This window comes from Sturnira hondurensis, unplaced genomic scaffold (genome assembly GCF_014824575.4).
Source record: "Sturnira hondurensis isolate 20B ecotype Veracruz unplaced genomic scaffold, ASM1482457v3 Scaffold0002640, whole genome shotgun sequence".
Classification (NCBI taxonomy): Eukaryota; Metazoa; Chordata; class Mammalia; order Chiroptera; family Phyllostomidae; genus Sturnira; species Sturnira hondurensis.
The window spans coordinates 1,476,492-1,500,297 of NW_028075271.1; the positions used below are offsets into that span (position 1 = coordinate 1,476,492).

At 52.6% G+C, this 23,806-nt stretch overlaps 1 protein-coding gene across 4 annotated transcripts in view; it reads right to left on the reverse strand.

Annotated features, from left to right (window-relative positions):
* Window positions 1-15,557: 15,557 nt before the first annotated feature.
* The window catches only part of RUNX1 (RUNX family transcription factor 1), a 205,593-nt gene continuing 197,344 nt past the window's right edge, over window positions 15,558-23,806 (reverse strand). For all 4 annotated transcript variants that reach the window (XM_037040603.1, XM_037040601.1, XM_037040604.1 and 1 more), the window contains one exon: window positions 15,558-20,229. In XM_037040603.1, coding sequence (XP_036896498.1) covers window positions 19,763-20,229 — 467 coding nt within the window. In that variant the 3' untranslated portion in view covers window positions 15,558-19,762. The remainder of the gene's footprint in view (window positions 20,230-23,806) is intronic.

Here is a 23,806-nt window from a genome sequence, read left to right on the forward strand (position 1 = left end):
CGGGCCCCCGCAGTGACTCCGGGTGAAGCTGCGGTGACTCTGTGGTACGCTGTCAGCATGAAGGCGGTGGATCCGGGCAGCGGCAGGTGCTCCGTGAATCCAGGAGAGCCTTCCTCGCGGTGGAAACCTACGCTAGCAGCTTTCTCAAACTCCAGTGGCTTGAGATTCCTTCCTCGGCTTCAGCTTCGGGGCTTAGCAACTGCCTGTGTTTGCCATCGGACTCTATGAAACACAGGCTTTGGAGGCATTGCCTTCCCTGCTCCAGAGACACTCGCAGCCCAGGGACACTCTCGTGTGTGTCTATAATCTCTTATCTCCTGACTCGGTGCATCCTGGGTGGGGCCCAGGAATCTGTATTTTAAAGTTCCACACAATTATCAGTACTTTGGGGGATGCCCCCCTCACGTTTTACTCTTAGAGACACAGAGGCCCCGAGGGCCAAGCCTCTGGGGCCAAGGGGCCCCCCACCCTGGCCCCCTGGGGTCTCTCTGGCTCCCCCGCCCCTGGCCCAGCCTGAGGCCCCGGTGCACAGCATGGCTGCTGACTAGGACAGGTGGTGCTGGCGCTCCGTGGAGCCACCAGTAAACAGCAATGTTCTTACTGATCGATTATCATCATTGTCAGCCTTCCAGGCACCTCCCCACCTTCCCTGTGACCCATGGGCTGGCTCACGGTTGGCACTGAGAATGAGCGGCTGAGAAATTCCATCAGTCCTGGGTAACAGGTAAGGACTGGTTCCGCAGCAAGGAGAAAAACACGGCAAATATTTTGGATTAAACTATGTGTGCGTATCTTGCTGGAGCTTGCAGGCCCTTTGGAGGCTCTCAGACGGCTCCTAATTAATTGCTGGAGCCAAGTGGGGCCATCCTGAGAACGCTGTGGCTCTTGCTAATCTGATCCAGCCCTGCGCTGGAGGGGGAGGGGCTGGCCTCGGGTTTGGGGGATGAGCAGGGTGAGTTGGGGCCTGGGAAGAGCGCTCCCCAGCTGACTGGGACAAACTTTGGAACAGACAACCTGTTGGTCAAGCAAACAAATGGGCAGCCCTTCTTCCCCGCTGGGCACAGTTCCCTGGCTGGAGGCGGGGCCGAAACTCCAGTCCTGGCTCTGCCTGTAACTATGCCTGAGACCTTGCGCCTCTGAGCCCTGTGAGCTCCAGTGTCTGGTCTGGGACATGGACATGGGACTGCAAGCTTGAAGGGGTGCCGTGGGAAGCGAATGAGAGGATGGGGTGGGGTGCGCTCCCCAGAAAAGAGTCTGCGGAACTTCTCTGGGGCCCGGGCCTGGCCCCCTTCGCCCAGGCCCCTGCTGAGTGATGAGACCAAACAGCCTTCGGGCTCTGCTGGCAGCTGTGGTAATAAACAGTAAACCTGTGACCAGTGCCGCGTGGATCACCTCCTTCAGCCTCTGCAGTAACCGTGTGAGCGCCGATTGCGGTCTTCGCGTCACAGATAGAGCCCCTGAACCCGAGAGAGGCTGCCGGCTGCTCACGGTCACACCTTGAGGCCCTGGCAGAGCCCGGGTTTCTGCCCACGGAATCTCCACCCACGCTCGTGGTCCATTGCGATACCGCCTCCCTGCAGAGTAACTCTTGTTTATTGGCCGAATTCACGATGCGTGAACCAGTGGATGAAAGGAAAGGGGGACCCAGTGCTGATTGCACGCTGCACAGCAGGCCAGGGCAATGGCGGAGTTTTCTCGCTTGCACAACGGTGGGAGGGGGCCGTCCACCAGACAGACGTGAGCCCCCCTTATGCCCCCTCTCTGGACCCATGCATGGAGGGAGTCTTTCCTGGAGCAGGGAGTGGATCCTCTATTCCCACCTGAAACACGCCTGGGACCACAGGCTGCCCCAAACCGTGGGCTGGGTTGACTTCAGCTGCCTCTGGTCCTCAGTGGGGTCCCCAGCCTCACCAACCACAGGACGCTAAGGCAGCACTGACTGCATCACACCCCCAGAATTATGCAGGGGTGTGCGGGAGGGCTGAGCCGCGCGGTGCGCTTAGCAGCAGAACCCAGGTGAGGCGGTGCCGACCAACACCCGTCGGCGCCTGCGCCGAGGCACCAGCTGCCTGATCAGAGTCTCCAAGGACCGGGCGGCGTGGTGGGAAACGGGGTGCGAGGGGCAGGGTCTGGGGAGGCCAGCAGGGGACGAAGTCAAGGGTTTCCTGATTAAAGAAGCGGCCTGAGGTTTGGTTTTCTTCATGGGCTAAAGGGTCAGCTCAGGGCCACTGAGAAGAAGTCTCCTGTCCCCAACCCCACATCTTCCTCACCTGGTTTTTCCTGACAAGAGACCAGGCCCCTTGCAATTCCAGGGGAAGCCTGAAACGCATGTCCCACCTGAAAAACAAACCAACCAACAACAATGTAGGATTCCCACTCACACCAGTGCGGGAAGTGCTGCCCTTCCTGAGAGTCAGCTCGGTTGGGGGCACGAGGTGCAGGAGGCGGGAGAGAGAGAAGGACAGAGAGAGAGGCCGGGTGTTTAAAGACAAACTGCTCCCGTGGCCCCCAAACTTACTGGATTTCCTTCTTCCCTCTCTCCCTGCCTTCCTTATATAATTTTTTGGGGTCTCACTACCTTTTGTTTGTAAGGGGCATACAGCATTAAATAGTTCACAGACACTTTGTTCTCTGAGTTCCCCACAGAAGACGAAGGGCAGTCGGGCAAACTGTGACCGCGCAGTGTGACTACGCACCAGAAGAGGGTTAAGTGGGACTTACGGGGGGTGGGGGGGAGGGCCTGAGCCTGAGGGGTGTAGTCCAAGCGGGCGGCTCCCTCCGCCTTCAGCCCGGATGAACGCCGAAACGGCCCCCTGCCCAGAGGAAAAGAAAGGCTGGTAGTGGTGGCGGAAAGGCAACAGATTTGTCTGAGGCCGGGGAGCTGAAGTGGGTGTAAGTCTGCCTTGTGCTTGACTGAGTAATGACCTTGAACAAGTTGGCTCATTTGCAAGGGCTCTGCCTCGTTAGGTAACACGCAGGTGTCCCCGACGCCTTACCCCAGAATTACTGAAGGGTTCGGGTTGACCGCCACGAGGCCAATGACTCACTTTCCTCGTGAAGCTGGTGGCTGGGGAGAGGGTGGGACAGCCTGGCTGAGTGGCAGTCGCTCTTCGATGTCACGCTGGGCAGTTTCCCCATGCCCTCTGATTTACTCTTCACAGCAGCCCTTTGGAGAGGCACACCATCAGACCCGTTTTGCAGATTTGAAAAGCAATGCTCAGAGCGATGAAGTCCCGAGCCCAAGTTTACACAGTTCGTTTGTGACAGGGCGTGGGTTTTCTGTCCCCCAGCTCCGATCTTACTTCAGCCTCTGCCACTTTACCATTCTGACCACGATGCTCTGGTGGTTTAAACGAGCTTTGTTAAATGAGACTCCAAAGGCCAGGTGTGGCTGCTGTTCGATGACTTGGCACCGCGGCAGCAGAGATCCCATCTTGGGTGAGGCACTGAACGGCTCAGTATTCAAGTTTCTTCATCTGTGTGCTCGGGGTGAGAATAACACCCACTCACACAGCCAACAGCGCCTCTGACAACTGAAGCAAAGAGCAACGAAGGCAATTTGTAAATGCACTGTTTGTTGAATTGTAAAGTGTTACGCAATTTTCATTTGTTATAACTCGGTTTATTAGGCGTTGGATGTCTTAATGTCAGCTTGTCGTTCCAATATTCAAACCCATGTAGGTTTTTAAATTTTGAAGTACATATCGACACATCAAACACAGGAATCAAACTCGTGGCTTCCTTTGATGACCTACAGCAAGAGGTGGAACACTGTCGGCTCCCGGGAAGCCCCCTCCCAATCACTGCCCCCCCCTTCCTCCAGGAGGCCATGATCCCAACGTTTGCAACCTCAGATCAGCATCCTCCTGCCTGAAATGTTGTCAATGGGATCATACAGTGTGTGTGTTTTGTTCAAGCTCCTAAACTCAGCCCCAGCTTCGTGAGAATGGCCTCGTGGCTGAAGCCGCGGTTACGAAGCCTCGGTGCCGCCCAGCGTCCTGTTGTGCAAACCGAGCTCAGTTTACACCGTTCTCATGGACAGGTCGACGGTGGAGGGTGGACCCATTCAGTGACTTCTTCGAACAAGCCCATCTTGACCGGGTGTATTATCTTTTTTTTACATATCGATGCATTAAATTTGATCATATTATATTTTACCTTTTGACTCTGTGCTTATGAGCGTGATTGGTTTGTGCTTCTTGTTTACGATGTTCTTTTCAGGTTTTGGTATCAAGGTTATGTTGGCTTCATAGAATGAGGTGTGAAAAGTCTTCTTTTATCTTCTGTACATGCTTTTTAAAAGAACACTGTGTTTCAGTCTGGCTGTTCTTTCTGGCCATCTGTCAGTCCGCTGGTCCGCTCTTCGGCTGTCTCTCATTTTACTATGAAAGGTATTAGTTAAGTTCTTAGTTTCAGTTCAAGTATGTTTCTATCATGGCATTTCCACTTTTTTTCTTTTTATATTTTAAAGTCCTCTACTGAGGGTCTCCCTGGAGCCGTATCAACACCTTGCACTTATTAACTACGTCTATCTTTAAGCCCGTATCTAATAACTCTCGTGGGACTATTTTACCTGTGATTTCTCTTGGCTTTCAGTTACATGTTCATGCCTTTTGGTGTGCCAAGTCATTTTCAACTGAACAGTGAGCATCGTGTATGAAAACCTGCTGAGAAAACCTGAGGCTCTGTACGCTCCAGGGCTGGGGGCTCCAGAGTGGTTTCCCTGATCCAGGCAGACAGCGAGGTGAGTCCAGTCCGGGACCCGGTGTTCGTGAGGCCGGGCCCAGTCTAGTTCTCGGCTCGTCGAAGCTGGAAGCCTGCGCTGCTCCTCTGCACCTCCCCCACCTCGCCTCCTTCAAGGGCCCTTCCCCCAGTTTCAGTGCCCGGACTCTGCCAGGCTAACCGAACTGTTTGGCTTCTCAGAATTCTAGAGATACAAACACACCTGGAGGGGCAAAGCAGAAACTGTGTCGGATGCCAGTCTTGCCTGACTTCTCACCTCTGGTCCTTTCCCCTTCTTTCTAGGATATGGGCCCCTGCGGCATCTGCCGTCCCGGTTGCCACGAAGTCAGAGAAGCACGCCCATTGTGAAGAGTCTTTTGTCATTTCTTGTGGGGGTGTCGATCTGTATCACGTGACTCCGATGGAGGCAGAAATCGTTCAAAATCTGCTTTTCACATACCAAACGCATAGCTCTCTCTAACCTCAGGAGAGGCAGCCTGAGGTACTTCTGAGAATAGAGTCTGAAAAGGCCTAAATTGTGTTAATTATTTCAGAAAAGGCATCGATTTGAACTCCGCGTTTCTGGTGTTTTATTTAGCTATTCTCCAGTTTTACTCTTCATTTTATTTGTTTCACAGCCATCTTGGCCTGGGTAAGACACTCTCCTGCTGTCCCCGAGTTCAGATTCAAACTCAGTGTTGAATTCAAAGGCGTTTCCAAGGAAATACAGGTGAACCCGTCGAGGCCACGATGGTTAGGCAGCGTCACCAGGTCCCCAGCTGCACTTTGGGGTCATTACTCACCCTTCACATCCTGCCAGCGCCCAGGGAAGTGGGGTCTTGTGGGCTCTTACTTTTTTTTCCTGACTCTTTGATGGTTTCTTCTGTCAATGTGACCTTCTAATTGTGAGTCAGAGTAAAGGCACTTTCAGAGTGACAAGCACAGAGGCTCCGACATGCACCCTTCAAAATTCAGCCTCTTTAGAGGGAAGTGCGGGGCCTTTCGGCCTGTTGGAAAGGAGTTCAATCCTCCGCGGAAGGCATTTTTCTCACCAAGAGTGGGACTCAGCACCTACCTGGGGCGGGAAGAACCTCATGAGCCACATAAACTCGCCAGCGATGCACCTGATCAGGGGCGACAGACAAAACTTATAAAGAACTTGTAAAACTCAATGCCAAAAAATGAAATGATCCAATCAGAAAGTGGGCAGAGGACCCGGCTAGACACTTCTTCAAAGAGGACACGCAGGGGGCCCACAGACGTGTGAAAAGATGCTCCACGTCCCCAACCATCAGAGAGATGCAAACTGAAAGCAGGAGGAGACGCCACCTCCCACCCGTCAGAACGGCCGTCATCAGTCAATCAACAAACAGCCAGTGCTGGCGAGGACGTGGAGAAAGGGACCCCTGTGCACTGTCGGTGGGAATGCAGTCTGGGGCAGCCACTGTGGGAAGCAGTATGCAGATACCTTAATATTTAAAAATGGATTTGTTTATGACCCAGCAATTCTACTTCTGGGAATTTATCCAAAGAAATCCAAAACACTGATTTGAAAGAATATATTCACCCTTATGTCCATTGCAGCATTACTTACAATGGCCAAGATCTGGGAGCAGCCCAGGTGCCCATCAGTCGAGGAGTGGGGTCCGTTCACACAACGGACACTACTCGGCTGTAAAAGGAGGGACCTCTTACCTTTTGCAACAGCAGGGGTGGACCTGGAGAGTATTATGTTGAGTGAAATGAGCCAGTCAGAGAAAGACAAGTACCATATGATTTTGCTTGTATGTGGAATCTGGTGAATACGATGAACTAAATAGACTCATGGATACAGAGAACAGACTGATGGCCGTCAGAGGGGAGGGGCCTTGAAGGGGCTTGAGCGGGCTGGGTGGAAAGATGATGGATTAAGAAACCTCAAAGGCGTATACAACACCTTGGACATGACCAGAGGAAGAGGAGGGCGGGTAGGGGAGGTGGAAGGAGGCAAAGGGGGGAATAAATGGTGACGGAAGGAGACTTGACTTTGGGTGGGGAACACACAGTACAATACACAGATGACAAATTATGGACTTGTACACCCCAAACCTATATAATAATTTTATTAACCAATGTCACCCCGACAAATTCAATAAAAAATTAAAAAATGGTAAAGTACAGCATGTCTTACAGTGATGAGCCTGAGAGCTGAAAACAACGCTTTGATCTTTAAAAGGCTCCTAGACAGGGCAGAGCCCGGGCAGACCCGTGTTTGCGTGTTCTAGTATCAGGAGGAAGTCCAAGCCGAGCCTCAGGACTGCAGGAGCCTGCTGTTCAGGCCAAAGTGGCTGGGGCGGGGTGGGGGAGCGATTACACGAGGCGCTCACAGTGCGGGGCAAGCTGTCCCCACGCTTGTCAACCAGGGGACTGGAGTCCGGCTCAAGGCTTGTTTATTCGGTGGCGCTCGAACCAGCGTTACACAGACGCATGGTGTTTGTGAGGGAAGAAAGCGGCCACAAAACCCCAGAGGAGGAATGTACTGTTTCTGAATTAAATCTGTGGTTGTTGCCGCCTCACTTTACCTGGGTGACGGGTATCCGACTGTCCCCCCCGTCCCGGCACCCTCTTTCTGCAGCACTGATGGTGGGCCACACTGGAGAGCTAGTCTGTGGGCAACACAGGTCTTGGCAGATGTTGTTGAATGAAGACCAGAGGGTGCGTACGGAGCGCAGGGGCATTGTCAGGGCCGTGAGGGTGCCATTGTTAAGAGATACGCAAAGGAAGATCACGAAGCCACCTACACAGACCCACGGGTGCTCTCCGTGTCTGCAGAACGTCAATGTTTGTCTTCCTCCACCCCCAGCAACCCAGTTCCTGGGAGGAAATGAATTTCACCTTGCACAGAAGAGGCACAGGGACGTGGTGTCTGAGTTGCAGTTCCAACAGCAGCCATTTCCTCTTCTGACCGGCGCCCCATGGCGACCATGGGTGGGCACTGGTCCTATGAAAGGCCTATTTATGGGATCTGAGATGACCTTGGGCTAGAGCAGACTGCAGGTCCAAGAGTGAGGCATGATCTCGTTAGCTGTCTATGTGAACCGAGTTCTGTGAATGATCAGATGAATTTGCACGTGTCACCACCTCGGCTGAGAAACAGAATGCACCTGTTCCCAAGACCTCGTCACCGTCCCTCCCTCCCTCACAAATGGAACTAAGTCTCCTGGATGCCATGGGAACCAGTCCTCTGACTTTTTAACACCTACACGCACATCTCTAAGAGGTAGTTACTCAGTTTGCTCACTTTTGAATTTTGTATCAAGAGAAGTATGCTCTCTACGCTACTCTGATTCCCCCTCCGGTTTACCTTGCCTCATGCATGGCAGCCCACGCGGCCTCCTCTCTGCACGATACTCCTCCGTGAGGGCACGACGGGGATTGTGCACCCCTTCGTCTGCCGTGGACACGTGGGTCGTGGCCAGTCTGTGCTGTTACCGTCAGTGCTGCTGTGGACCATTGTGCACACCTCCCGGTGCGCAGGGAGAGTTCTCGGAGTGTTCTTCTGCTTGTGGAAATGACGGGACTCTGGGCAAGCATGATCCGTTTTCTGAGAGTGACAAGGTTCAACTGTTTCCCGAGGTGGTTGCACTAATAATTCCTGTCCCCACTGGAAGGACAACCGTTCTCGTTGCTCCTCCTCCCCTTTGACACTTTCTATCGTCTTCCTTTTCTGGTTCTGCCAAACACGTGTGCTGCTCACAGTGTTAAATGAGGTGGACAGTTGTGGCTTCTCCTCCCAGCTGTGGAAGCTGAGGCTTGCTGGTTCCAAGTCACACTGCAGCTTTAAGAAGCACAGATTCTGGGTTTTGAGTGGCGAGGAGATCACCTGACCCCAAACCGACCCACGGGAAAGCCCAACAATCCGCCATCCAACGTCCCATCCTCTTCAAACCCGCCTTTTTGAAAGTTTGGCCTTCCTGTGGAAGCTCTTCATGTGAAACTAAATATGAAGCAACACAACTAAGTAAATTAAACAGCCCATATTGCTTCACATTTGGGAAAAGGATATTTAGAAAAACTGGCTTAAAAGTCCCTCATTTATTCACAAGGGAAAAAAGAAGACATGAATGTTCTTTAAAAAAAAATCCCACAAAAAACACTATCCACAAAACACTGGAAATTTGACGACCACTTGGCAAAGATTGAAGAAAAGTCAGAAATGCCCTTAAAAACATTTCACGGTTAAAAAACCAAAACCACACCAGGAGACAAACGAGGACGGAGCACGGGAGAGAATGCAGGAGGCTCTGGAGCCGGATTAGCTTCCACGGCAACCTGACTGCCGGGCGCGTGGATCCCAGGCAAAGCCACTTCTGAGGAAGCGAGGAGGACTGTTTCCGGTGGTTCCAGACCCCAGGGCAGACTTAGGCTGAGCTACAAGGGCTGGCACCGGCTTTCCATCATGGAAGATTCTAGAACAACCCTAGTCCCTCCTCTCACTGCCTCATTCCATCGTGCTCCCCGAACACCCTGGAAGGCGCTCACCAGCCTGCGAGGATTCAGAGTTTGGGAAAAGAGAAAGCACGTGTCCCCCCAACCAGTGCTGTAGCCAAAGGGGAGCCCGCGGAAACTGTCAGTTAGAATTCATTTTGTCTGCGAACCCCAGGAAGCCCACCTGGGAGCGGTTTCAGCGAGAGGTGAATGGTTAGCTTCCTTTCAAGGAGGTGAATCCAGATGCAGCGAGTCCTGGGCTGGGCTGGGAGCCCCACAAACACACTGGGCCCGGCTCCTTCTAATGCTGCCCACCCTCCGTGGGGCGTGGCTCCCTCCCTCCACCATCACCCCCCATTCACGGCAGCCAGGCTGTGGAGGAAGAGAAGGACAAGGGGAAAGGTGTGCACACAAACTCTCCTGCGAGGAGGTTTCCTAGAAGCCACCGCGCGCGGCTTCCATTTGGGTAACATTGGCCAGAAATTTGTCACGTGGGAAATCAAGCTGCAAGGGAGGCTGGGAGAGGCAGTCATGTGCCCAAGGGAGTCTGCCGGCAGGGAAGGCAGATGTGACCGTAGGCAACAGCAGGTTTTGGTCTCGGAAGTTCATCTATGGAAGGAAGGCACGGGTATTTCAGCTGTAGGAATCCCGTTGTTCTTGCAGACTTTAACTCAGGCCATTCTGTTGGACAACCAGAGCCAAGGCACCTACAGACTTAGAGAAATCCTCCCTGCATCCCCGGGTACCATCTGGTTAGTACAGGAAGGAGGTGAAGCCGGTGCGTAGGCTACTGTGTGGGCTGCCCACCGTGGGCAGAAAGGCCGCAGGGAGAGGAGATTCCTCACCTGTCAAGGTGGACGAGGAGAACAGGAACAGGGGAGTTCAGGGGTCCCCTGGCTTCGCAAAGAGTGGGCTCCCGGTCATGGAGAACTCGCCAGGAGACGGGACACTGCTTCCTTACAGAACCAGTGCTGTGCAGGTGGCCCTCAGCAGCACTCCTGACATGCAGGTGGGCCCCACTTCGTCAGCTGTCGTAGCCTCCATGTCCGACCGGATGCCTCCTCCATGGACATCTGGAGGAGCAGGCACTGCTCCCCCCGCCCCATCGTGAGCCTGGGTCCCTAGACAAGCGCCACGTTCCCCAGGTTTCCATCATGAGGATGGGTCACTTCCTTCTCCTAGTTCCCTAGGCCGGACACCAGGAAGGCATCTGGAGTCCCTCCCCCCTGCACACCTCCTCCAATCCCTCAGCACAGCCCGCTGGCTCTACTGGGAAAAGAGGCGCAGAAGCCAGCCCCTCCTGACCTCCCCTACCTGGAGCGCCCCCACCGCTCAGGTGAGGGGGGCTGACCTCCAGCCGGGCTCCGCTCCCTGAGCTGTGTGCTTGGTGCCCCGCTGGGCCTGCCAAAAAGAAGGGCCACCAGCACCGCCTAGTAGGGGAGCTCATGCCACTCTGCTGAAAACCTTCTGGGAAGACAAGCCTGAGTGCCCCATGTGGCACTCTGTGACCTGGCCTCATGGCCTCAGTGATGTCATCTGCTTTTTCCTCAGCCACCCTGGCCTGCCCAGTCAGTGTCGGATGTGCCGCACCAGGTCCCGCCTTGTGGGCCTTTGCACTTTCTGTTCCCTTCACCCAAATGGCTGGCTCCTCCACACCCTTCACGGGGGGCTGCTCCGGGTGTCCGCACCCTGCTTCCCTGGTGTGCCCGCACCCTCCTTCCCTGGTGTGCCCGCACCCTCCTTCCCTGGTGTGCCCGCCTTCCGTAGCCTCCTCAGCTGCATTCCCAGCTGCTGTGGGCTGATCTGTGTTCCCCAAGAGGTGTGCTGAAGTTCTAACCCCCAGTGCCTGTGAACCTGAGCTTATTTGGAAGTAGCATCTCTCCGGATCAGAGGGGCTCCGTGGGTTGGGCACCATCCTCAAAGCAGCTTGGTCCCCAGTCAGGGCACATGCCCGGGCTGCGGGTTCGGTCCCTGGTTGGGGGCCTGTGTGAGAGGCGTGTACGAGAGGCAACCAATGACTGTTTCTCTCTCACCTCCATGTATCTCGCCCTCTCCTTCTCCCTCCCTTCCCCTCATAAATAAATTAAAAAACAAACGGTGTCTTTGTAGATGTGATCAAGTTAACAATCAGTGGCGGGGCCTACCTCACTGAGTGATGTCCTCATGAGAATGGGGACATCTGGACACAGACCCACAGGGCGGAACATCCTCGTGAAGGAGGTGGAGACCTCAGGGACACGTCTGTAAGGCAGGGACACCAAGGACTGGGGCAAACACTGGAGGCACAGAGGCTCGGTGTTTGAGGGAGACTGCCTCAAAGCCTCCACATGAAACCAGCCCTGCCGACACCTTGACCTTGAACTCTGGCCTCCAGAGCCGGGAGACAACACATCTCAGCTGTTCTGAGCCACCAGTTTGTTGCCCTTCGTTCCAGCAGCCCTTGGAAATGAACACGCCACCTGACCCAGCACACGTGACTTGGTCTTTGGCTGGGGGTCCGCCGCCTCCACTGGGGGGAGAGGACTAGAGGACTAGGCCTTTATCAAGGTCACTGAGTACATTTTGGATAAATGGGGACTTTTTTAGAGAGAGACTCTGTGGCATTTAATTGCCTGCAGAAACCTCTCATAGTTGCCGAGGGGAGCGAAGACAGTGGGCTCATATAGTTATTTGTTGTGACAAATAAATCACATTTTGTATGTTTGTAAGGCTTTTCATCTTCAAAACACTTTCCAAACATTAATTACCCCTTACAACCGCCTCAATGAAATGGAAACCAGCGGGAGAACTCGAGGCACGCAAAATTTAATTACCAATATTTAGATTGGGCACGAACGGACCCTCCGCCCACTGGGCAGCTGGGAGCCAGCCCGAGGACTCGGTTCCTGAGCTGCCAGGCAGGAGAAGCCCCGCGGGGTCGGAAGAGGGATCCGTGCCCTGGCATTCCCCTGGGGGTCTGTGATCCAGGACTCGGAGACCCCAGTGAAGGGGTGTTGCGGACACAGAGTGGGCTGGATTGGAGCAAACGTGTGGGGGATTCTCCCCCATCAGAAGGTGAAGCTCAGCCAATGACCACCTCCCCCCTCCCCCCACTAAACTGAGTGGTGGGGGCTTCCTGGCCTCCTGAGCCACATCTGGAACCTCTGTGAGGACTTTGTCGGCATCGTCTGGGGCGTCAGGGCCAGCAAGGCCGGGACACAGACAGGCAGTGGGGCCAAGGCGACCGGGGACTGTGGGGTTGCTTCTAGAACCCTGGACCTTTGAATTTTCTAGGCGGCAGGGGCAGAGACCTGCTGCTCACACGTTGAACAGTGGGAGGACCTGCCTGGGCCCTGGAGCAGAGAGAGCGCTTCCTGCCAGGGGCCACCTGGCTGCCGCACCCCACAGGGCAGGCAGAGGTCCCAGGGGCTGTCCCAGCTCTCGGCTGAGGCCCCCTGCCTCCTGAAGGCAGAGAGAACCCAGTCCCCCAATTCTTAATTCAGTGTGGCCTGGGCGTAGCAACTTCGTTCTAGACAGTGCAGTAAGGAAAGGGGGAACTGAAGTGTCACGGAGGAGAAGCTGACCAATGTCATTCCTCCCGGGTGATCAGGGTCCACACCAACCTGAGTCCTGTGAACAGTGTGTGCCCTCCAGAGGGTGTGACACAAGTGACTCTGTGTCACTTACCCTGCGCTCTTCCTTGGCCAGGTCTGGTCTGGAGAAAAAACACCAGACAGATTCCAGTAGAGGCGCGCCCACAATACAACCGACCGGCGCTCTTCAAAATTGTCCGGAGCCTGTGGAACAAGGGGCGGCTGAGAAAACGCCATGGCCAATCGCAGTGCAAGGAGACACGACTGCCTGTCACGTGGGACCCAGAGCAGATGGGAGCAGGAGGTGCAAACCAAGGGCACGTGAAGTAACCCTGGGCTTCGGTGAGTAACAAGGTACCAATGCTGGCTCACTAATTGTTGCGAAGGCGCCGCACTGATGTTTCCAATATCAGTGCTGGAGGAGGTCGTGTTTCTTAATTTCCCTGTCAATCTAAAACATTTCTAAAAAGTAAAGGTTATGGGTGAAAAGTAAATGAGCGGAGAGCGCTGCTGGGAAGGTGTGGAGGGCGGCTCCCCGGCCCACTCCAACGCCCAGGCCCGGCACCCTCAGACCAGCAGGGGGTGGGGGCTTGTGACCTAGAACCTCTCCGTGACCATGACCTCTGAAGCCCTTCCAGCCCCCTTTTCCAGAAACTCTCACACGGCCACCTCTCCCTTCTGCCTGTCAGACTGGGCAGAGGAGGCTGTATTTGAAGAGAGGCCACCCCTGAGGGTGTAGGCAACTCTCCCGTCCTCAATGAATGTCTAACGTTGCCCTGAGCGTCAGTGTAGAAAGGCGTTAAAACCAGGGTGTCCCAGGCCAGCTTCTGGGGCTCACACTGCTGCTCCTCCACCAGGAGCCGTGGCCCCACGGCTGAGCCTCACTGAACCTCAGTTTCCTCATCTGCAGAATGGGACCCAGGGCCCTTGTAAGAACCGAGCAAGCCTGCCTACGCGAGGCATGGCAGCTAGAGCGTGGCTTTCAGTAGCACTTAATAATGGCGCGCTGGTGTTCTTTCCTCCTCAGGCCCACGGACTCTGAAGCACCGCTCTGCCTCTGACACTGGGGTCTGGTTTGAAAACCCGCTCCCCACGGTGATAGCCCAGCATCTACCCAGCACCTGTCTGGCTTTCTCGTCCTAGTACACAGCCCTGATCCTAGAAAACCCATTCAAAGAGCACTCTGTCAAAATGTACAATTTTTTGAACCAGCAGTTCCTTTTTAATGTACAATTCTAGCATAAGATACACGCAGAGGACTGTTGTAGCAGCCAGACCCAGAGAGCAGCCTGACGCCCATCCGGAGAGGGGCGGGAGCGGGGGGCGTGGCCGTGGACTTGGGTGCCCATCGGAAGCCGGCACCCTGTCTGGGAAGGGGAGCGCTGTGTCCCTTCATACAGGAGCAGGTAAACTGCGCCGTGTACTGTGGGTACGGACGTAAGTCTGGCCGGGGAACGCAGGACAGTGGGCAGTCACAGCAAGGCGGGGGTTGGAAGATGTGGAAGACGTTCCAACTTTTTATACAGTATCGGTTACCTTTTTATCTTTATTTTTTGGTGACTGTATTGGGGGCACATTGGTTCCCAAAACCGTACAGGCTTCATGGACACAACTCAGCGGAACGCCATCTACACACTGCAGCGTGCGCCCATGGCCCCGAGTCAGGTCTCTCTCCGTCCCCACCTGTCCCCCCTCCCCCACCTGCTTTTCCCTCTGACCGTCACCACAGTGCTATCCGTGCCTGTGTCACATATATACGCACACACACACGCACACACATTTTTCTTAATCCCTTCACCTTTTTTTCACTTACTCCCTCCAACACCCCCCTCTGACAGCTGTCCGTCTGCTCAGTGTATCTATGAGTCTGTTTCTATGTTGTTAAATGACTTGGTTCATTAGACTCCACATGCAAGGGAGATCATGTGGCACTGTTTACATTTTTAATGTGTAGTCCCACTGTATGAATTTAACATTTACTGAGCACCTGTTATGTGCCAAGCACTGTTTAAGGTGTTTGACACGCATGAGCTTATTTAAATTCTGTAACTGAAGATGGTATTGTCTCTTCTTCACAGCAGAGGGAAACTGGGGTGCTAGTCTCATTTGTTCCCTCGTGGGAGACAGTACTGGGGCTCCCCCCTCCCCTGACTCCTGGGGACCGGCTTTCAGCGGGTCCCCCAGGCTTCCTTTCGGAACATAGATAACCCCGTCCTGCCGCCCGCTTCCTGCCTTTGCTCATTAGCCGTGACTTCCTACGCCAGTAATTTCTTTTGATCCCACCTGCTTTGGCTCCTGACACTCTGTGGGCGCTGCACAGAGTGCTCAGGACCAGGAGATGGCGAGGATGAGATCTGGCAAAGAGCCTTAGCCGGTGGTGTCTGGTGGGGAGCTGACTCGGGTCGAAGTCTTGGGACTGAAATACTACTAATAATTTGCACAGGCCGGTGGGGAGGAAAGCACTTCTTTTCAAAGCCGCCCACCCCCACTCAAGGCCGCCTTGGGCATCTTCAGAACGGAGGCGGAGGAGGGTGACTGGCCTCAGGGTGAACGCAGGCCCTTTCCACTCTGGGTTTGCAAAGCCCATGTGCGTCCATTTCCCTTTTTCTTTTCTGTTTCAAAGACAAGCATTGCAGTGTGTCTTAGCGCTCCTCAGTACCCAAGGGTGCACCCCGGGAGCCTGGGCCTTGGCCGGGCCCTGGGGCCCTGTGAGCTACGGTGCCGCTGGTGTTACCACGTGGGCTTGTTGGTCCAGCCCTCCAGAGCAGAGAAAGATGAAACGAGTGCGGTCTGGTGTGCGTACTTGCAAATTGTTTATTTGCCATCATTGTCATAATACCAGATTTACAGAAGATACCGGGGTATAGAGAAAGTGGGGCTTCGATGAGTGCTCAGCAGCCAAGGGCTGGACGCACTGCACCCTGGGCACCGTGAGCGCTGGAGAGGAGGGAAGGCGGCCCTGGGACCACAGAGCGCCACGACCCCTGAGCTACCTAGAAACACCTCGGAGAGGGGCTTCTGGGGCATCCTCTCGAATCCCATCTGTCTGGTCTAAAACGCGAGACGCACAGCTCCCTTTCTGGAGGCGCGTGAGGCGAGAGTGAGGGAGAAGGACACAGCCCACGTCTCCAGGGTGCTCTGCAGACTGACCCAGTCTCCGGTGCGGGCGGGCGTCCACGAGGCGGGGCCTGGCCGAGCAGGGCCGCATTCGCCATAGCTACTTTTTCAATAGATGTGTTCTACTGTCATTTCAATGTGAACGTTTATTTTTTTCACTGATTTGTATACATCCAGAATAGCACAAGTAACCAACAGTTTTTTTTTGCACATTCATGTCTCCTAAAACAAAGAGTGAATTTAAAAAATTGTAATTATTACAAAAGTGAATAAAAAGCTCATTTGAAAGTCTAAAATAAAGTAGAAAGAAGCATTTTTTTTTTGTCTACAGTACTGAGCAAACATAAGAAAAAGTCCTTAGAAACACACAAAAATTGAAAAAAGTTATTACAGGTATTAACAATATTTTATAATGAAGCTTAAAATCTATTTACACACATAAATACAATGAACTCTGTTGATGCAACTCTTCCGGAAGGAAATTCAAAAGCCAAATGATCAACCTCATCGATTCTGACCTGGCTGAGGGGAGAGGAAAAACTCCAAAAAAACAGACAAACAAAACCCCCAAACAGTTATATACTGTAGGTAAACAAAAAGGTAACTTGTTCAAATATAAAAAATGTTTTCTGAGATTATTGTTAAATTGACTTTTGACGTGTAAAAGGCCCCAAACACATCCTCCCCCGGAAAAAAAAACAAAAACAAAAAACCAACCACCAAACCCGAAAATCGCCAGGACCGAATGTCCCAGGGACACAGGTACTTCAGGACAGAAATCTGCAACCCGAAATCGCAGGACGTTTGAGTAAAACCGTTCACTTCCTTTCTCGTCAGCGCCTCTGTTTATCTGCCCAGAAGCCGGGGCGGCAGCAAGGCTGTGTGTTCCCACACTGTTCCTAGCTGAGGGAAGGCTTCTGTCGCTGAGCTAGGACAGCGAGCAGATTCGGGGTGGCTGGCAAGGGAGGAAGCCCAGCAGCAGGAGAAAGCTGACGCACCGTGTTCCTCAGTGCAAAGTGGGGAGAGCCACTCCCAGGGCTGTGGACAGGCCCTGTGGGGCGGGGGTGCTGTCTCCCAACACAGGGAGGCAGGGGGCGGGAGGGACTGGAAGTGGTGTCAGGCAGCGAGAAAAAGAAAAAGCTGCAATGAACTACATGTCCATGTCTTAATTATAAATAAGGGCCTGAATAAGCAACAGAGATGGCCTATTTCGTTTTCCTTCTCCTGGACCAGGGCTGCCAAGTCATCTGGTTTTGTGCTCTCGGCATAAGGCTCTCCATTCATCGGAACGCAGTGAACGTAGCTCCTCGGGGAAATGCGTGAAGTGCGAGACCAATCTCCAGAACAACTCAACTTTGATTTATCTTTTCCTGGAACAATTAAATGCCACATATGCCGGGAAGGGTCTGTGAAACGCGGAACGGCCAAGCCCTCCGAGTTCGGTGGGCCCACGGCAGAGCACGAGCCTGCACACACACACGTGGCTGCGAGACGGGAGATTCAATGAGAGGGACCATCTGACCGAGTCCCTTGTAGGGCCCTGGGCTGATTCTGAGTCGGAACACCTCCAGGTCCCAGAACTGAACTAAAAACCCAGTGTCTCCTTCATCCCCGACCCCTTCTCCCCCGGCATTCTGTCAGGTCACATACAGCAACGTGTGCTGAACAGAACATTTACATTGAAGTTGGGGTAAATGGACTAAGGGTTCCTTACAGAAGTGAAAGTTTCTAAATGACAAAGATAATTTTGCTGCAGAAAATGCAATACAGAATAAAACATGAAATTGCATCATGGAGGAACTGTCTAAAATGAACAGGAATATATTGAGTTTCTCCAAGACCCGCTTCAGCCCTTTCCTAGAAAACACAAACCGCTTTGCCCCTCCCTCTCACCAAAGTGCTACTGCATGTGCGTAAAACAGAGTATGCACAGGGGTGGGCCGAGGGGGTCTGCGGCTGTTCGTGTGGAAAACAATACAATAATTAATAAATAATAATACAAGAATAAACTCTCTGTTCCACGTACTCACAACGGTAAATCTGCCTCGCCCACACCTGGATATATAAGAAAACTCAAAAACAAGTTGTTTTAAATAAGTTCAGCTGTTTTGCTGCCTGCAGCCAAAGACCTTTCTAATTTGCATCCTTAAATTTATAAAATAAAAATCAAACACTGTTCTAAAGTCCTGCTTTCAAATACTCTTCAGAGTTGACCTGAAATCATTTCATCTAATTTAAGAGGTACATTAAATAACAACCAGATCGTTTTGAGCACACACATCAAAATCAGCAGTTAGTATTTATGAGTTGTACAACAACTGCATTCTGACCAAATCCTCCAATAAAAATAGTGCCGTAAAATTTACAGTGACACTGGGTATGTTTGAATTTTAGCCACGGCAGCAGCGGTGACAGGCACTTTTCCCGTCAGGCCAACGTGCACCCTCCCCCGGGCGTGGGATCTCAGCCCGGTGAAAGCAATGCAGAGGTGCTGGTTCGGGAGCAGCAGGGGACGGGTCCTGCCCAGGTGGGACAGGTGCTGTCCCATGCGACTCCGGACACAGAGGGAGACTGGCCTGCCCCAGCCTGCTGCTGGACCCACCCTGGGAAAGCCCGGCAGGAGACCTCCCATGTCAAAGGCACCCAGTCTAGTCCCGTCCCTTCTGCGTAAACAAACAGGTGGCTGCATCGAAGAGGAGTATTTTCTTGGAGCTGAAAACCTGAACTTGGAATTGAGAAGCTCTCCTTCCTACCCTAGAACCCAGCATTCAAGGAACCTGTAACCTCACTCATTTGGTTCCCAGGTAGGCATTGCTTCTCCACAGTTGACTTTGGATTTGTTCTTTGCCAGAGCCTGTCTGAAGTTATCAAGAGGCCAGGGAGAGAGCAAACCCTCTTGGCGGAAAGTAAATCCTCTCCAGAGGGGCCATCGCCACCATCAGCTGAACCTCCAGGAACCAGAGTTGAAGGGAGGGCGTTGGTAGGAGACACTTTGTCCAGCTCGGCAGAAAACTCCGCACTTCAAATCTTTGGAGTGACCCTCGGTAGCTAAAAAGCCTATTAAAAACATTGCTGCATTAGCTACCGACGTGTTTGATGAACTTTAAAGGAAGTTTAATGTAAACAATATTTAGATAACCAAGTGATCACATTACCCATCCTTTTTCAATGTGATACATTTAACTTTGGCTACTATCAAAAACAAAACATGTAGTACTCAATATTTTTCTTCTTAATATAAGTACATTTAAATAAAAAAAAGTATCAACACATAAGTAAGTGTCTAAACATCAAGATACATAAATATCTAGGGATTCCTTGTGGGAATACAGTAGTTGAAAATGACCCAAAGCTGCAGCTGTTTCTTAAGAAAAACAGCTACACGAAAGTCCAAAAGAAAAGTTAAATAAAACATACAAGAAAAGAAACCGTATTTTTCAACTATCGTAGCAAGAAAGAAGCAAGCTCAAATTTATATATGTATATATATATATATATAAAAATAAAAACCACCCCAAATGCAAATATGCATTTTGCAATTTATAAGGTGCTGGAAAGTAACATTAAAAATACGAATTTGACACCAAACAGGATGAGTTGCATCTCTCCCCGCCCCTCCCCCTCCCCCAACTAAAATTCCATTCTTTGGAATAAACAACTTGGTTAAAAAGTGAAGTCAGGGTATAAAATCTTTCTTTTATTCACAGCATTTCTAAATCAGAAGCATTCACAGTTTCCCTCTGGAATCTTCCTGTTTGCCGGCAGCGGGTCCAGGTGCCTGGAAGGATGGACGGAGGGCCAGACTGGCAGGCGCGGACGGGAGGCCGGTGGGGTGGCCGGTTCAGCGCCCGGTCCCACCCGGAGGCCCGGTGCCCGGCGGGCGCTTAGTAGGGCCGCCACACGGCCTCCTCCAGGCGCGCGGCGGGCGCCATGTTGGTGGGCGAGTTGCTGTGGCTGCCCTCGGCCTCCACCACGTCGCTCTGGGTGGGCAGGCTGGGGTTGAGCAGCGCCGAGCCCGTGGAGGCGTTGGTGCAGGGCGGCAGGATGCGCGGCGGCGAGCGCTCGCCGCCCACCATGGAGAACTGGTAGGAGCCGGCCGAGGCGCCGTAGTACAGGTGGTAGGAGGGCGAGCTGGCCTGGAACGGGCCGCCCTGCGCCTGCGACGAGCCGGGGTAGGGCGGCGGCAGGTACGTGTGGTAGCGCGTGGCCGAGCTCATGGCCGACATGCCGATGCCGATGCCCGAAGTGACGGGCGTCGGGGAGTAGGTGAAGGCGCCGGGGTAGTGCATCCGGGGGTCTGGCAGCGCCGGGAACTGGCGCGGGTCGCCGAAGGCCGTCAGGTCGGGAGCCGCTGCGGGCAGGAAAACACGTGAGACGGGAAATCCGGGAGGCCGCCCAACGGGGCGGGTTCCAGGACGCCGCTGCCCCAGAACGCGGAATGGAACCGGACGCCACTGCTGGGGAGCTGCAAGAGTACCCAGAATGCTGCTGCCCGGGGAGGCAGACTACCCACAATGCAGTTCCCTGGGGAGGCGGATTACCCCGAATGCTGCTGCCCGGGCAGATAGAGAACCCGGAATGCAGCTTCTGGGGCAGGTGGGGAACTAAGCCGAATACTACTGGCCGGGGGAGGTTGAAGACTTCCCAGAACGCTGCTGCCCCAGAAACTGGAAGATGACCCAGAATGCTGCTGGCCAGGGAGATTGTATGGTCATACATAGTAATAGAGGATAATGTATGCTCTCGGGTAATGTGATATGACATGTAACACAGTATGTAGTAATGCTGATGTACTGTAGGCGTAATACATATAGACATAATATGGACCGCGTGTAGTAAAGACCTAATATTGCTCTAATCCTGGTCGGAGAACTGCAGCGCCCAGGTCAAATCTAGCTGGGCCAATTTCCCTGAGGCTCGCGAGCTGGGGCTGAGGATTCCTTTATTAAATGGTTGGGAAAAGTCAGAAGAAGAGCATTTCCTGATATTAAAGTTATATGAGACTTGAATTTCAGGGTCCATCCATAAAGTTTATTGGTGTCACGAATTCTTTTATGTATTGTCTCTGGCTATTTCTGAGTCACCTCTGCGTAGTTGTAGCACAGGCCCTAGGGCCCTGGAACGTGAAGAAATCTAGTTTCTGTCTCTCTACAGAACAAAGTTGGGCAACCTGCTAGATAATCAATATATTAATGCACCACTATTAATATGTTTATTCTGATATTAGCAATATGTAATTGATAATATAATACTATATAATACTGACAAATGTAATGGATGCATTAATAAGTTCATATTAATAGAATATGTCATGTATAATATGATATGGTATCATAACAATACTAATATGTAACAACAGTTACAATACCTTATATATAACATTTAGGTTGAGTCACAGGACATTGTCCATTGCAATTTCAAAGTGCTGCAAACAGTTCAAAATTGCCGACTTCCTGTGCGTCAGCCTGCGCGCGCCACAGTGGTGACTGTGTGGACACCACTGCCGCCAGTTTCTCCCCACGGTTGCCTCTGACCAGGTACACATTTTAAGAAACAGTTCAGCCTCGATTCCGCCTGGTGCTCTCTAGTGTGTGCTTCCCCGGTGTGTTAACACGAGTGGCTGCCAGACCTTGAGTGATTTACTCCGTTTTTGCACATGTTGAAATTTTGCCAGGAATGGCAAAACTCTGTCCATAAAACTCAGCTTGCTAGAATTATGCATTTACAGTTTCACGGATGGGCATCCCCGTGTGGTTTTCTTAACCACAGGCTGCCCTTGGCAGCTACGGGGCTCTGGGCACCAGGAAGGGTTTCCTGTGCCTTCTAGATCAGAGTTTCCCAGAAGTGGCACTACTGACTGCTCTCGGGCCAGACTGTTGCTTGTTGGGGTGCGGAGGGCTATCCTGGGCATTGCAGGGTGCTAGGCAGCATCCTTGGCCTTGGCCACCCTGCGCCAGCGGTGCCCACTCCGGGAATTGTTGGAAGCAACAGTGCCTCCAGACATCGACAGATACCCTGGGGGTGGGGGGTGCAACTCCCCATGCCCCTTTGAGAACCAACACCATAGGTGTAGGAGGGTGTTCTGGGGTAGTTTCTCTTTCTCAGAATTATGAAACGATCAGGCCAGGGCTCTGGTCTTTATCTTAGCAAACCCCGAAGACAGCAACGAGACAGAGCAGAGGCAAGGATTAAGTGCTGTAAGATCGGCAAGTTCTCAAATCTACATACAGAACAACTCCAAGCACAGGATGGCATGTGTCCTGCGACTGCTTGTGTTCAGGCGGATGGAGAAACCAGAAGCAGCCAAAAGCTCACTGCGAAGGGAAAGCTACTGGTGCGGACTAATCTGTTTTGAGGGAGGCAACGGCCTTGATCAACTTCCTCATATTTCAAGCCTATTATTCCAGCAGGCAGACAAGGCGAGTGTGTTTCCCTCTCCCCTTTGCCCGCTCCCTGCTCCCACCCTCCAGTGGTGTTTTATTGCTCTAACACGGTTCTTAAAAATGACCTCCTCCGTAAATTTGGAGTGAATGTGATGAGGGGATATATTTCTCATCAGAGAGGTAATGAAAGTTTATAGAAACAAGCGAAGTCTGCAGCAGATCTGTGCCCTAATGAGGAAAGCAGGAGTCTCACTCGTACACAAACAGTCCTGTTAATCTTTTCTAAGCGAGTCAGACTTGCGGTCAAGGAAGAAAGAGGCGGTGCTGCCGGGCTCCCAGGGCTGGCCTTCCATGGTCGCTCACTCTCTAGTCTGTGCCAAAGCCAGGCCACACCTCATTCCTCAGGGTTGGTCTCTGCCCGCTCACTGGGGCCATCTGTAAGCAAGCTGTGTGTCACTTGTTTTCGCTCGCATGGAGCTGTGACATGTTTGAGAGTTAACAGGAAGCTTTACTCTGTTTTTCCAGTAAGATTTATATAGTCTAGGGAGCAGCTGAGGTAGGAGGAAAAGCATTAGGCGAATACAATCAGTTTGTTTTCATCTGATGCAATCCTCCGGACCCAAGTGAATGACTCCGCCCACTCCTGCTCTTGCTTCATTTGCCCTGAGACAAAAAGGTGAACCCACCGGAAAATTGATGAAAGGTCACCCTGTTTCCCAGTGATGTCTGGACAGGCTCTGTCAGTCTGTCCCAACTACTGTGTGCTAGCCTGGTGACAGTACTGGGTCCCGGAATCCTGAGCGAGCCTGGGGTTCGCCATGGACATGGTAATGGGATGATGCTGTGGTCTCAGCTGTCAGGGACAAGCAGTTTTCACTTGTGGGCGAATATCTGAAAGATCTTAAATCCTGCCCATGATTCTCCTCTGTCTACATGGCAACAGTGTCGTTCTACAAAAGACCATTCCTGTGGTCGAATTATCCTCTTTACACACATGTTGAGAATAAGACGACGTCAGCCCTTTAGATATGCTCAGATTCAAATGACCTATTCAAATACTTGTTTTCGCTTTTATGTCCAGTCTGATTCCCCTACTGAACCTCGCCGGCTACACACCTGGGGCAGCTCATTGGTCCTTCTGGCTGGCCTGGCACCCCCGTTTAATACCAGTGTGGTGGAGGGGGCAGACCCCGAGATGCGCAAGGAGCTTTTAAAGAGTAGGAAATCTGGGGGTTAGGAGGTTCAGGTGTTTTAGTTGAAAATGTTGCCCCACTGATGGGGCTAAACATTTGCTGGGACAGCTCATGTCTTCATTCCACAGTGTGACGTGGATGAAAGCAGCCCCGCTGGGCCCCTCCCACTGCCCCCAAAGGGTTACACAGCCTGAGCGGATAATGGCTGCCTGAGGAGGACCTTCTGCATGACTCAGGATAATGTGCGCTGTCTGTCGCCCAGGTTGGCAGCTGAACATTCATTTCTTTTAGAAAAAGAAAAAGAAGCAAAGAAAACCTCCAGGTGACAACTCTTTTCAGACAAGGTGTGGAG